This window comes from Puntigrus tetrazona, chromosome 10, assembly GCF_018831695.1.
Source record: "Puntigrus tetrazona isolate hp1 chromosome 10, ASM1883169v1, whole genome shotgun sequence".
Taxonomy (NCBI): Eukaryota; Metazoa; Chordata; class Actinopteri; order Cypriniformes; family Cyprinidae; genus Puntigrus; species Puntigrus tetrazona.
In genome coordinates, this window is record NC_056708.1 from 9,967,580 (window position 1) to 9,983,599 (window position 16,020).

Sequence of the window (16,020 nt, forward strand, 5' to 3'; positions counted from 1 at the left end):
TTAATGACTTGAGAAGCAGGGTTGGGCATCACTAACATTATAAAAAAATACACACTTGCATTATAATGCAAAGTTAATTTTATTAAATTAATTAATAATCAATTAAACATGTGAATATAATACTTTTAAAATATTCTAGGTACTATATCCATGTTTTATCTTTCAAAGCTGACAATGAAAATGCAATTGTCTAAATGTGGTTTACTTCACTCTCTTCTTCCTTACCTATTACTTTAACTGCTTGCTGGTCTATTTTCCATCTCCACTCTCCCTTGGTACCAAATGACCACTTGCGGACTGATGATTGGAGATGTTTGCAAAGGAGCGTGTATAATTGCATAGAAGGATCTGGGGCAGGATGAGCCACAAAAAAGGGACCTTTTATTTATTTATTTATTTATTTATTTTTATTGGTCCCTGTGAGGCTCCAATTCAGAAACCTCACCAGCCTTTCACTAGCTCTGTCTTTTCTATTTTCCATCTCTGGCAAGAGCATTTTTCTCCTTCCTTTTTCATTCGGTGCTATAAAAAATGTGTTTAGATGTTGACTCAGACCTGACCTGCGATATTTGAAAATAGCAATGCCTGAACAAGCTCCCACTCAGTCAGACAGTTTACACAACTCAACACAACGCAATACACAGCCGCTACGGACAGATATCGATGCCGCTTGGTCCAAAGGCCACTAAAAACCTAATATGAAGCGCTCAATATGAAAAATCTATTTTCTCATACAAAATGTGTTTTTGCCTTTTGTGCGAGATAAATGTGCATTACACGCCCAGTATAGAGGCGTATGATTTGAAATAATTATATATTGAAGAATCAATCCACCGCCTGTGGTGTTTTAAAGCCCTACGGTAATGGTCTTTCTGACAGGGAGCTGCTAAATCCCTCTGTGACTGATATAACAGAACAGCAGTCCTAATACTGAGCTATATCTTCTTTTCCCTTTGACAGAGTCCACGGTGTTCTTTCCTCAGGCCAGCTTTGTTGTGGAAGAAGATATCGGAGAACTCATGATCCCGGTGCACAGGAGAGGAGACATCAGTGAGGAACTGTTGGTGGTCTGTCACACTCAGCAAGGTGCGATATACAATATATACAACCTGACATGTGTATATATAAAAACTCAGGGGTTACAACTACGATAAATACATTTCAGACTCTCAAAATTCTTTTAAAATGTGTTGAGGAAGTGATTTGTTTTTTAAAGGTATAGTTCACCCACACATATTTCAGAAATGGTTCTGAAGTACCTTTTGTGCTGCTCTTTCCACAGAAGTCGAAAATGTCCAGGTCTCGTTAGGTTCTAATAAACGCATGTAAACAGGCAGATATATCAAATGGCTTCTATTGAGCCGCTTTTCATGTGTAGAATATTCAAATATATTCTCGTCAGTGTCATTCATACCAAGCCAGCATTTCATTTTGTGTTTCTACTTTGTGTTCCATGAATAAAAAAAACAAAAAAACAAATAGGTTTGAAAAGAGGTTGAGTAAACAATGAGTCATCTTTGAAAAATGACATTGTCATATTTGAGCAAACTATTACCTTTACAGATTCTTTTCAAGCTTTCTTTTGAAGCATCTGTAAACGCTTTATGTGGATTTGAATGGATTCCCTGCATGGGTCCTTTCTGTGCTGCTGCAGGCTCCGCCACAGGAACCGTCCCCACCTCTGTTCTGTCCTACTCTGACTACATCTCCCGTCCAGAGGAGCAGGCCAGCATTCTGCGCTTTGATAAGGACGAGGCGGAGAAGCACTGTCGTGTGGTGATCATTGACGACTCGCTGTATGAGGGAGAAGAGAGCTTCAACGTGACCCTCAGTATGCCTATAGGAGGCCGTCTGGGGCCAGAATACCCCACTGCGCTCATCCGCATACTGCCAGACCAGGACGACGGTAAGGGCTTGTTTGCTTTTGTTTGATTGAAAATAAACATGTAAAGGAACATGAAATCTTCACTCCAGGAAATATTGATTGTTATATTGATGATTTGATGACAAAATACACATGACCTGAATAATGAAAGAAATAAACTTGATTATGTGTCATGAACAGGAGCCAGTGCTATATTAGTATTTTTTCTTTTCAGTTTTAGCAGTTTTACTACCAAATTTGAAATGCATTGTATTAAATAAGTATTTATATTATTATTTGTTTAGGTTTATTTTATTTTAAGATCTGATGGTAAACTATAATAAACATGGTTGGGGCTGTGGCTTAGTGGTATAGTGCTTATGTCGGAAATTTGAGCTCGAGTCTGGCTCGCGTCATTTCCTGTTCCAAATTTTTTCCCAAAACAATACAAAAAAGGTACAAAATGTATTTTAAAGAATATTTTAAATTAGTATTAGAATATTTTAAACTAGTCCGTAAACCATACAAATAGAGCTATTTCCATATCATGCTCAGACATGTATGTAATCGTTAGTTCAACACGCAGGGATATTTAAAGTGCCATTTATCTTTCTCCAAAGCCTCGTATAGCGGCAGAATTTCTGTGTGTCTCATGCACATAGGCAGCCACCGGATGAACCCAGAATAGACACAATGCACATGTAAATGGGCAACGCTGAAGTTTGCATAGGAGTCTCTTTTTCCTCCAGCGTTATGAGGCCTGAAATCAAAGATAAAGTTGAGTTATTCTAAAGCCTTCTTTCCTCAAAGCAAGAGAATTAATTATATTTCGGCGGAAAGCGAATGGATTTTTGTTCTTTTATCTGTGTTTTGCTGTTATTATGGCACCTCTCAAAAGTTTGCTGGGGAAAATAGGAGCCACTGGCTTAGCCCACCTCAGACAGAAAGCGTGAAATTGCACTCAGGAGAGAGCTGGAAGGGATAGAGTTCATCCTTTGGCTGGGAAGCTATACATGCACATATGTGTATATACGGCCGTGTGACTCAATCCCTGTGCTGCTCGACGGATTAGTGCTAATTCCCATGTGACACGAAGGTGAAAGTTTTCATCAAGTTGAGTTCATCTGAGCATGCTGCATTCGGTATATCTGACAAATAGTGTTTATTAAAACATAAAGAGAGAGAGAGAGAGTGTGTGTGCGTGTGTGTGTGTGTAAATAAGAGACTGTAATTAGAGGCTGTTGTTGGCGCTTTGTTTTGGCACGTCTTTCTGAGTCTTTATCTTCCTTTTAAAACCCCTCGCACACATACACCTCAGGCTGCTGAAGTTTTTTCTGGGGCAATCCTCTTGTCTATGGTACAATATCCTAAGGGTATTAGATCTTATCTCGCTCTATCTGAAGCCGCTATCAGTAAATCTGGGCTAAAACCACCTAAACATCAATCAGCATCCTGCAGTAGCAAAACACTCTTTAAATTCAGTGTTAGAGCTGCAAATGAGCATATAGTTTTAGCCTGTTGCGATTATTTATGCTTAACATGAAGGCTATGAGGTTCCTTCAGGCTTTAATCATTTACTTAGTATAATATTACAAGATAAGTGCAACTATATAAAACATGAATTGCGAAAGATACAAAATAAGCTTGTTTTTATCTTGATTCCTCTCCAAAATATATATGAAAACATTAAGGAATCATTGGCCTGCTATAGCACCCAAAGGTGGGTCCTTGCACATGAGTCCAAAATTTTCATGTGTGTTTTTTAGTTTATTCGTATCAGTCATCCTTTTATATAAAAATGCATGTTTGAACCTTAAGGCTCTAAGGCAATGTGTATATATATATATTGTTGCATTGTTGCATTGCAACAAGCTTAAATCACCTAAAATGTACTAAAATGTCAGCATATTAGAATGTTTTCTGAAGGTTCTTGTAACACTGAAGACCTGATTAATGACAGCATCACAGCAGTAAATTAACATTTACAATCAAAACATGTATAAATGCCTGCCGATGTTTATATGCATTTTAGAGCATTATGTCAATTCAGAATCAATTGAGACCAAAACTTGAGCTTAATTGAAGAAAAAAATGCAACACACTTGTGTGAGATGCTAAAAAATAGTACGTGTGCAAGAGTTATTTTTCTACACTCTTTCTACTTACGAAATGACTATGAATGGTAAAAGCAAAATTCTGTATGAAATTGTGCATACCTCCAAAATCTGTATGAACCCGTTCTCCTCGGTTTCTCTGTTTTTCTTTTGTGCACACAGTAGCACATACGCACAAATGAATTATTGATCTGGTGGCCCTAGTTGGGCTGCTCAAGTAGGTTGTGTATCATTTCTGTTTTTATTTTTCTGTTTATCAACTTTTCAGATCCGAATGAAGCAAGTGAAATTTAGGCTACTCTCCATGTCATTTAGATTTATGTTGAGTGGTTAAATGCAGATGGAGAGATAAGCACAACACCTCCCCCCAAATGATCAGAGACGATGAGAAAAAAAGACTGGAAGTGTGTGTGTTTGTGTGTGTGTGTGTGTGTGTGTGTGTGTGAGGTAGGAGTTTGCAGGTAGGTAAACAGACAAAGGTTGACTCCCTCAGGCAATGCAGCAATGATTTTATCTCTGAAAGCTAGATAGAAGATCCACATGAAAAAGTGGTTTGCTGTTGCCTCTGTATGAGCGAAAACGCATCGGAGAGTAACTAAAACTAGTGAAAACCATACAGTTTTCAGTAGCGGTACGATAGTTTAGCTGTTTCTGAAATACGGTGAGCCGTGTGGTGGACAGGAAGCTAGACTACATACTACTGTCTCTCTCTGAGAGCTAATGAACTGCATCAAAACAAACATGGTCCGGATGCCGAGCTCAGTGTTGTTTGGCCGGCAGCGACTGAGCACACTGCAGATTAAAACTGAAGAGATGTTCTGCTGCAGAGATAAAGAGTACAACAAAGACTAGTGACTCCAGTGGAACATCTGGTCCTCACTGCAGGATGTTCTGGCTCCTTTAAAAAGGAACAGACCACCTGGTTTATATGTAAATAATTACCATTCATAGTTTTTGTTTTTATGTGCCATATGGGCCAGGGTTGATGAAATTGATTTTACTTTATTAATATATTTGCATAAGAAAAATAATTCAAAGATGCCAGTGGTCTTTGTTAAAGGCTATATTTTTTAAGCAACATAGTTCAGTAAAAATGCATTGAATTGAGAGTATTTATTTAAAAGTGACAATAAATGCATTAAACGGATTTCTATTAAGAATAAATGCTGTTCTTTTCGACTTTCTGTTCATCAGATGCAGATTAAAGCATTTGCTCATCTGCAATACATCTATGTTTACTGTTAGGAATTTATATTTATATTATATTATTTTATATTATTTTATATTATAATATATTACATTATTATAATATATTTTGAAATGTATTGACTAGATGCCATATGAATAAGTGCTCTTAAAGAAAAAGTACACATTTCTGAAAAAAGTGCCCACATTGAAATTTTTTTTAAACAATATTTATGTCCTATCTGGGATATAATATACAGCACCATTTAAAAACTTACTGCGTCTTAAAAACGCAGTAAAATTGTGAAATAATGTTGCAGTGAAACATTTTTAAATAACCTTCATGTTGTAATATATTTTGGAATTTAATTTCATCTATTCATGTGATGTTAAGGCTGAAATTTCAGCATCATTCCTCTAGACTTCAGCGCCACATGAACCACCAGTAATGCCAACATGCTAAGAAATGTATTTTTTGTATTATTATCAATGTTGAGACTTTTTCAGTCTCTGGAAAACCAGTTTTGTGTGCGCCATGCTCTGGAATGTGGCGAAATAGACCGTAAGAGATCCATATGTGTGCCGCCTGAGGCTGAGACCATACGAAAGCCGGAGATTGATGTTGGACATGATGCTTTCTGCTCAGCATTATCTGTATGACAGTCTAGCCCTAGGTGAAGGTGGAGAATACAAGACAATGTGGTTCACGTAACCGTTTGAAGGAAGTATGTCTACAGAGACACCTGTCTTTAGTTTCAAATTAATGCCTGACAGCATGCGCGTCTATTTGACAGATGTTCATAGTCTGAAAACAACAAATGTTTATGTCTAGAGAAAGTCAAATATTAGCACCCAGCTCTGCACGCACTGACTGTCAATGAGTGTTACGTTTACATTACGTACACTGAATCACCCCCTCGTGCATTAGCTTTCACCCGCGTCGATATCAGAGCGCGGCGTGAAGATGCACACCAAACCCATGCGGATCATCAAGAACCGCTGCAAAATGGTGTTCTCTGTCAGCAGTATCTGCAGCATCAGAGAGCCAGCTGTCTGAAAAAATGCTTTGTGCTGTTTCCTGTGCTGTCATTTATTGTGTGGAATGTACACACAGGTATTATTGCTCACATAAATCTGTCGGTACTAAATCAGTGCTGTTGAAGCCTCGGGGCATGAAGACCGCCTCTGCATTAGAAAAACCACCTGTGTAGCTCTAGACTAAATCAATACTTACTTTAATGTTCAGATGTGGATAGTGGACCAGTGTTTACATGCTGCTATGTGTCATAGTAGTTTATGATGTTGTTGTTGTTGTTGTTTTTCAACAGTCGGTATATGGTTATGTCTTTTAAAAAAAAACTGTAGCTGTTTATTGTTTTTTTTATTAGGTGTTTGAGGTAAATGTCATTGTATTTATAAATCTGATATTGGATTTTCTTTTATAGAACCTAATTTGATCATTTAATTTTATTATTTAACTAGATGGATAGATGATGTTGTAATTGAGTGCATGTGTGTGTATTTTATGTATGCAATTGGTTCATATAAAAAAAACATTTAGATAGTCAATCAATAAAACGTAAAAAATTAAATAAAAATACACAAAATTTATTCAAGCTTTTTAATTATGGTAAAATGGTCCACTTCTATTCTAATCTATTTTTTAATGTCACCATGTTGTAGTTAGTTTCTAGCTCTTAGTAAAAATTCTGTGTAATTTCTACATCAGTCTATTAATTCCAACCACAGTAATGAGGAGCGGTCCATAGGTTCACTACAAATCTAGGCTTAATGTGTAAGAATGTCACAAAGAAAGATTCTACATGCCAAAAACACGTTTTTGATGTCTCTTTTCAAATCAGTTCCTAGTTAACAGTAATTTCTAATCTTATTTTCCCTTGAAGTGTAAAAATAGCTTCAATTTTTGACAGATACAACTAAATACTGCACAAGTCTCGATGCTTCCCACCTCCTTTTCCTACTTATTTTTCCGAAAGATGTTTCACAAAGCTGTCAAAACTGCATAAAACCCATCGTCACTCCATGCCGCCGACAGACGCGCTAGCAAGTTCAAACACGAGTTTCCAGAATCGGAGAACACACAGACTTTTTATCCGTCACCTGAAGCTTTAAAAAGCTCTGACAGACTCGTGGCCGAGAACAGGCTCCCGGAAATAGACGTGACTTGCTGAGGTTTTGATTGCAATAGGACATCTCGGGGGGAGATAGCCGCAAATATTTGCCCATATAATGAATGTTTTGTATGAACACAAGCTACTTCTGATAATTGGAATATGAATCTAACGGTGCGGTCCCGTCGAAAAAGGGTTTGTTTGGACACCTGGATATGAATTATCCCCGTGTGCCTGCATTCGTATGGACTTGGTAATTTGCAGCTTTGTCTAATTGTGTCTTCTTCATAAAATTGAATCTTTTGCAAGTTTGCTCTCTGCGGTGCAGATGCCGCCATTCATCTGCTTTGCGCATGAATCATCCCTCATTAGCCCTACTGAGTATGATAACGCTCGGATGATTCAGCACAGTTCATGTATGCTGTGATAAGTCCTGAAATGGGTTTGCTTGAAGCCTCCTCCCGTGTATCAAAATATAATGCAGCAAGAGATTTCACCCTGAGGGGCTTTAACCTTCAGCTTCACCCCTCGTCTCATGCGGCTGTGAATATTTCAACACGCTAATTCTTTTTTAATGCTTCCCCTCATTTTCGACAATTGAATCATATCAAAACATCTTAACCATGAATATTATACTTTTCTATTTTATTAAAATGTTTGTGCTTTAAAACGTGTCTCGAGGTGCATCTAGGGACCGGAATGTTTTAGAGGCTTGGTCCAATAAGAATTCACCTTGCAGCAACGTGGCAACAAATGTTCAGAATGCCTTAGCAACCAAATAGTAACACCTTAGATATCACCCACAGTACTGTACTGATATACAGAATTTAATGATCATTTGAATATTATTTCTAATAATAATGCGTTAGAAAAATGTGTGAGTAGTATGTTTACAGTAGTAGTAGTAGTAGTAGTAGTATCTGTTAATACAATTTAAATTATTTCTAATTGTAATTATTTTTTAGTTTTTTTTGTCACTTTAATTGTAGTTTTAGTACTTTTGTCATTTTTATTTCTACTTTGTGTAATTTTGTGTTTTATTTAACTAAATACAAAGGTAGAAGATAATCATTGTTTTTTACAATTGTGCGTTTATCTTTTTATCTCAGAATTGCATTTTATAAAGTCGGAATTGTGACCTTTTTTCTTGCAATTCTGAGAATAGAAATTAAAGTAAGAATCATAAGTTAAGTATATATAATATATATATATATATATATATATATATATAACTTAACAATTAAAAAAAAAAAGTTTATCACACAATTCTGAGAAAAAAGAATGTAAACTCGTAATTGCAAGTTCAAGAGTTCAAGAGCCATTATCTTTATTCAGTAGCAGAAACAAGCTTTCATAATAACTTACTTTTTTCACTTGCCAAATCATATAATATATTTCACCTTTGCTTTAATTATAAAATGATTTTTAATGTCACGGCTCTAAAATAAAAGCGTTTTTGTCTGGTAGTTATCACAGACAAACAAAAACATCCCCAAAATCTTAGTATTATTGGTATATATATACCTTGTGTGCCGAATAAAGATGAATGTATTCGGATTAAACGCTGCAACTTGTGACCTGATCTTACGCTTAGAGTGTGTTCTGAACAGAAAGGTTACAGGCAGGTTACAAGCATTTCTTTGTAAGTGGCTTCATGTAGATAATGTGAGATGACAGCTGTTGAATCCTCTCCCAGGGACCTCTGCTCTTAGACGCCACGGGTGAGAAAAACACAAACTTCCATACAAGGTGTCAGATTGTTGTCATAGAAACCGGCGTCCACTGTTCAGTCGGCAAACCGAACCGTGGTGTTGAGATGGAGGAGCTGGTGGTTATGAAACGGAGCTGGTTTTAGCCGTCATACAGCTTTTATTACTTGGTAGGAGGTTGATTTACTGTTCAGTACGTGATTTATTCAAGGGGTTTTCTCTACTGGTACAATTAAACGTAAAAAATAAGGTAAAAAGCGGGTTGATTTCGAGGGTTGGTCTATATATATTATAATTTCAATGTCTGCAATCAACAGGGTTCCTGCAGTCACGCAATATACATCTGGAAATACCACTAGAATTAATAAAAACCTAAAGGTCATGGCTGGAAAATTTATTAACGCTCTGTAATGAAAAAACTTTTATCTTGGTCATGTTCTGCTATAAAAGACTTTTAAATCTGTTTTACATTGTAACTGCGAATATTAACAGTGAAACCTGAACATTATAGTTAGTTAAATTTTACAGGCTTAGATATTTGTATATCCTTCAAAAGAAAATATATTAAAGTTATGTAGTAAAGTTATAAAGGACTATTGTAAGATAACAATAAACAAGATAAATGCGAATTGAACATAGCTATTACAGATAATGTTTCATGAAATCATTTTTGTTTTTTCATTATTTCAAATGACTGCAACGTTCGTGGAAAAAACTACTGAGTGAAATTCATTATTCATAGGTGTTTATGTAAATCTTTTTTGGCTTATTTTCTTCCACAGCTCCTGTGTTCTATTTTGGCAATCAGGAGTATAATGTTGATGAAAGCAACGGCCACATTGAAGTCCGTGTGTGGAGAACAGGGACAGATCTTTCTAAAAAAGCTACGGTCACTGTGAGGTCCCGCAAAACAGACCCGCTTTCTGCTGAAGGTGTGTGATAACGTTTGATTTTCACAATAATCCATCTTTTTTTCACCATCCTCAACCAGCGCTATTACTCATTTCATACAATATGCTGTCCTAACAGAGGTCATTTACATTTGAGATGTAAAGATCATTTGAATTAATCGCCAGGGGGAAAAAACACAATTTATTTTAACATTAATTCATTGTATTATTCACAGAGTCAGGAACATATCTAGTCATCAACTATATTTTTATAGGCTTTTTATAAAGGCAAATATAAAACAGAAAACAAAAAAGAAGGAAATACATATTTGGGTGGTGTAATATTATAATATAATTCCATTAATAAATATTGGCTAATTAATATAACCGGTGTTATTAAATTATTAAAATAGCCTAATGAGCAATAATTATTTAACGCAGTGCACGTTTCGATGGCAAATTCAAGTGCACAGCTTCTCCTAACGAACGAGATGTAAATAATAATTTGAATAAGAGAACAACAACAGTAAACTTCAGGTAATCAAAAAAACATTTTGTTCATTAGCCTACATCATAGTCTCTGATTTTTATTTTTTTTTTCCTTCAGGAAACGGGCAGACTAATTATAAATAGCAACACAGAAACAAACAATAAACGATGGAAATGCAAAACGAAAACTAAATAATGAATCTAAATGTTGAATTATTATGAGTGACGATAGGATAAAACATAAATACGATACTTGATCACAGATGAGCCATCGGACGCTGAGCCGTCCCAGGATGCTTTTTTTTTTTTTCTCCTCCATTACTCGTGGTATTTAGTGCTTTTTATACATCTTCGGCATCCATAAATCACCTTAATTTAAACATTTTGTTTAGTTTTTTTAAACTGATAAACCACTAGTTCACTGAGTGAAAGGCGTTGCCTAGCGATGAACAATGTTAAAGCGTCAAAAAAATGACGGCGTGAAAATACAGGCTTTATCTAAACTATTTTTAACAACAGGGGAATTGTAATTGTAAATTACATCATTGTAGTTCTAATCAATGACAGGGAGAAGTGAATGTTTTCTAGAAAGTATGTTATGTACATTTGAATTACAGCAACGGGTAAAATTTACCCCCGTGGAGGTTCTAGTGTCAAATTATTATTATTATTATTATTGTTATTATTATTATTATTATTATTATTATTTTATATTTATTTATTTTTTTGGTGGAGGAAACCTCTAATGTATACCTGAAAATATAAATGCTTTAAATTAGTAACAAATAAATAAATAAAAATGTTGTCTATTTTCTCTCTGCTAGCAAACTAGAATGGTATTTTATCAATGTGAGAGTTAAATATTACAGCTAAGTCCTTGAAAAAGTGACGTGTGGCATCAAAAATGCAGCCAGGAGCTCCCTGCAAAGCTGGAAAAAAACATTCTCTGTTCATACGAGTTCTCTGTGCAGTCAAGCCAAACGTAAGCTGTAAGCTCTATACTGTACATCGATTCCACAACAAAAAAAAAGAGCAGAAACAGCAGTCTCTCTAAGAGAGGATTAATCAAAAGTGAGCCTCCTGTGCTTCTGCCGTTAAATATCGTCTGACCTCTTTCTGACCTTTGCCTTTTTCGGTGTTTATCTGCTAGCGGGGGTGGACTATGTGGGAATCAGCAGAAATCTGGAGTTTGCACCGGGCGTGAGTGTGCAGACGGTCCGGGTCACCATCCTGGATGACCTAGGCCAGCCTGTTCTGGAAGGAGCTGAGAGCTTCGAGCTTATTCTCCGGATGCCCTCCAATGGAATTCTGGGAGAGCCAGCGAAAGTCACGATTTTTATCAATGACTCCGTTTCAGACCGTGAGTATTTCACATTTTTTCCTAACAAAACAGCGACGCGCGCATGCGGCGTTTCATAAACTTGAATGACCCAATCATCGTTATTGCTTTTTGTCCTCGATGTGGAGGTAGGCTGTTATATTAGAGCGTTTGGATTTGTTTGTTCTCTTTCTTCAGTGCCAAAAGTGCAGTTTAAACAGGCTGTGATGACTGCAGAGGAGAGCGAAGGTCACATCGCTGCAATGGTACACCGCAGCGGAGACATCAGACACAAGTCCACTGTACGCTGCTACACCCGGCAGGGCTCTGCGCAGGTGGTGTCCGACTTTGATGAGAGACCCAACACTGACACGTCCATTGTTACTTTCTTGCCCGGTAAATAACCTTTTACGTAAGAAGGGCAGTGGAATAGAGAGAAGTACATCTTAATAAATGAACAAATCAAACTTACAAAAAAAACATTATTAACGAACAAACAAATAAAATCAATAAATGAGTAACGGACAAAAAATTATGAACGATTAATTAATTAATTAATGGAAAATGAGGGAACAATAAACAATTATGAACCTGCAAACTAATGAATTAATAAATGAACAAACGGACAAATTCAAAAAGAAAAGAAATGAAGTTGTGAACAACAAAGTATGACCAAATAAACGAAGAAGAAATTTAATTAATTAATGAACAAACCAACAATGAACAGATTACTGAATGAATGAGTGAACATAAACTAATTAATAAATGAATGAAGGAATGCATGAATTAATGGACAAAAAAATAGAATAAAAGAATCAATTAATGAACAAAAACCAATGAATGAATGATTAAAAAATTGTTGATAGCAACATTAGATGAATGAATGAACAAACTTAGTACAAATTTATTAAAAATTTATAAATGAATGAGAGATAAAAATTGTTGATTAGATGAAGAAATCAGCAATGATGGATGGATGGATGAACAAAAGAATGAACAAATAGGTGAATGAATCAAACTTAAAGCGTTATAAAAAAGGACGCAATTAAACTGTATGAAATTCAAGTAAAATATACAAGTTAAGGCCCATTTTGTGGGATCCGCTTGGGATGTGGAACGGGGGAATAGAACTGAATAAAAGAATGAATACGAAGGAACAGATAAATGTACAGAGCAATTAACAGATGAAAAACAAAAAAACTATTAAATGAATAGACACAAAAGATTTATGAATTAGTGATCAAAGATTTACTGTAGAATAAAACAGTAAGTAAAAAGTATTATTATTATTATTATTATTATTATTATTTTGTCAAATTGAAGTGAAATAGGCAGGTGATGGTCCTCTAAGATGGGATGTGGAATGGGGGGAATACAACCGAATAAATAATCAAATGAATGAATATACAAAAAATGAATGAGCAAAGATGCGTGCACATAACTGAATGAAGGCAAACCTGGATTAAACGGGTAGAAATCACACACTTCACTTGATGTCTGCCATTCAAGTGACATAAACATTTGTTCAGAAAGGAGCTTTGTTCGCACATCGTTGTCAGTTTCACTTCTTGAATTAATTTTTTGAATGGCAAATAAACATTGAGAGTTTTTTTTTTGCTCCAACTTTAGTCTTGATGTTTTGGTCTCCAGGTGAGTCTGAAAAACCCTGTGTGCTGAAGCTGGTGGACGATTCGATTCATGAAGAGGAGGAGGAACTGAGACTAGTTCTGGGGAGTGCGAAGAGCGACTCGCCATACGGAGCATCCATAGGCGACCAAAATGAAACGCTCATCAAGATCAAAGACAGCGCTGACAGTAAGAAAGAAACAAAAACATCTTTCATCAAAGCAGCTTACATTTGAAATGCACGTTAGATGAATATTAAAATAAATACCTGACATTTAGTTTCAGATTTCCAGAATTCGGGTCAAACTTCAGTAAACTGACTAAACAGATTCTCTATCTTTTAATGAACAAAAACGGCTCAATTCTCATCCGTCTTCTCATCTTCCTCTCTCAGAGCCCATCATCAAGTTTGCAGAGACGAAGTTCAGTGTTAGTGAGCCGAAAGAGCCGGGGCAGATGACGCTGGTGAAGATCCCTATCCGCAGGACGGGAGACGTTTCTAAAGTGTCCCTGGTGAGGGTGCACACGAAAGACGGCTCTGCCATATCTGGAGAAGACTACCATCCCATCTCCCTCGGTAAGGTTTCTGGAGGCCAGAACGGGTCATTTGCATTTTGAATATGCCGTATCTAATTATCCTTTGTAGATTGGCAGGTGGCTCCAAGCTGCTTCCACATGCATGCATTTTCTATCTACATCAGGTTATATAGAGTTCAGGATGCAAATGACAAATGCAATCAGGTGTGGAAGCATTTAGGAGAAGAGACATTAGGATGTCTTTATCTTTTAGTGGATGTAATCATATATTTTTGTGTGCGCGCGCAGATGTTGAGTTTAAAGCTGGCGAGATCGAGCATGTAGTGGAAGTGGAAGTTTTGTTTGATGGCGTAAGAGAGATGAGAGAGGCCTTCACTGTCCATTTGAAACCAGATGAGAACATGGTTGCTGAAATCCAGGTGATAAATGTTCCCTGTGAATGTACATATCTGGAGTTTAATACACTGTTTATGTAAATTGAAAATATGCATCTCTCATATTGGCAGGTGACTAAAGCCATAGTGTACATAGAGGAGACCAACAGCATGGCTGACGTCACGTTCCCTTCGCTGCCTCACGTTGTGTCACTGCTGCATTACGACGACGTCAGAAGAACCAAAGAAAATGGTCACCCACCCGCTGGATACCCTGTCGTCTGCGTCACGGTGTGTTTGTGAGAAGAAAAAGTGTTGCCCAACTTACTTGTGACCGGCAACATTTATATTTTACATTTTATTTTAAATGCATTTTTAATGCTAATTATGTGGTCGTTTTTATCAAGTTTTTAATAGGTCCTTGAAGCGCAAGTGAATGAAAAAGATTGTAAGATTATAATGATTTTTCAAATCGTAAGCTGTAAAAAATGTAGTACTATAGGCTTCACAGTGATTGTGCTTTACTTAAACCATTAGGACTTGAGAAAGAGCGCAAGGAACACAAACAATGTTTAATCTTTCAAATCTTCCTGTGATAAATGATTAAGTAGAAATCTGTTGTGTGCAGAAGTTTGTAACGTGGAAGCACTGTGACGATATTACAGAACAGTGATGGTAAAACTGAGAAATAGATTATATTATATTATATTATATTACTTATATTACTTATGTATGCTATTATGCATTATATCTTTTCATAAATAATTGTAATGCATTCCATGCTTTTTTAACATGTAACAATGAATAGGTAAGAATTATAATGTATTATAACTTATTTCATTACAGGGCATAATTAATATATTTAAACTTTAAATTCATAGTAAATAAAGGCTTTAATAAAGTGTTTATTATATATATTATTTACACTGTTTATTTTTAATTGGGATTGCTTTTTTGAAATATCAACAATCGATCAAAAATACAATAAAACCAGTGATATTGCAGAATATTATTGCAGTTTATAATAACACTATTTTCTATTTTAATATATTTTAAAATGTAATTTATTGCAAGTTCAAAATAACAGCATTCATTTGAAAAATCATTTTGTAATATTAAAAATGTCTTAACTGTTACCTTTGATCAATTTAATGCATACTACAAATCTAATAATTCTATTTTTTTTTTTATTGAATAACATTTGTATTACAAGATATGGCCTTTTGTAAATTGTATTATAAAATGTGCTGTTTTCATTGTCAGATTTTCTTTCTTATCCTTGCTTATTTCTGACTTGTCCAGGCTTGCAATCCCAAATATCCCGACTATGACAAAACAGGCTCCATCTGCATTAGCGAACGCATCAACGATACACTGACCCGTTACCGATGGCTCATTAGCGCCCCCAGTGGTCCGGATGGCGTCACCAGCCCCATGAGAGAGGCTGACTTTGATACATTCTTTTCTTCCTCCAAGATGATCACCCTAGACTCCATTTACTTCCAAGCGGGTTCTAGAGTGCAGTGCGCGGCCCGTGCAGTGAATTCTAACGGGGATGAGGGGCTGGAACTGAGCAGTCCCATTGTGTCTATTAGCATGGAAGAAGGTGAGCCAGAAACCATCACATTAAGTGGAATCATAAAAATGCTTTGCTTTGTATTGCGGCACCAAAGAACATTATGCTCTTCCTGAGCTGCTGGTTATAATGTGCCATTTGCAATGTGGAATTAGACTGTCAGTAGGTGGTAATAATGCTTGAAGTAATGTTTCATGTCTTTGATG

At 36.1% G+C, this 16,020-nt stretch overlaps 1 protein-coding gene across 3 annotated transcripts in view; it reads left to right on the plus strand.

Moving 5' to 3' along the window:
• frem2a (FRAS1 related extracellular matrix 2a) overlaps positions 1-16,020 on the plus strand; it is a 48,943-nt gene that overhangs the window by 23,846 nt on the left and 9,077 nt on the right. For 2 of the 3 annotated variants that reach the window (XM_043251186.1, XM_043251187.1), the window contains exons 5-14: positions 961-1,086; positions 1,655-1,906; positions 9,787-9,936; positions 11,534-11,743; positions 11,900-12,097; positions 13,352-13,516; positions 13,722-13,904; positions 14,153-14,283; positions 14,371-14,529; positions 15,541-15,844. In XM_043251186.1, coding sequence (XP_043107121.1) covers positions 961-1,086; positions 1,655-1,906; positions 9,787-9,936; positions 11,534-11,743; positions 11,900-12,097; positions 13,352-13,516; positions 13,722-13,904; positions 14,153-14,283; positions 14,371-14,529; positions 15,541-15,844 — 1,878 coding nt within the window. Of the gene's footprint in view, positions 1-960; positions 1,087-1,654; positions 1,907-9,786; positions 9,937-11,533; positions 11,744-11,899; positions 12,098-13,351; positions 13,517-13,721; positions 13,905-14,152; positions 14,284-14,370; positions 14,530-15,540; positions 15,845-16,020 lie in introns of those variants that run through there. The other variant, XM_043251188.1, reaches the window with a different exon arrangement.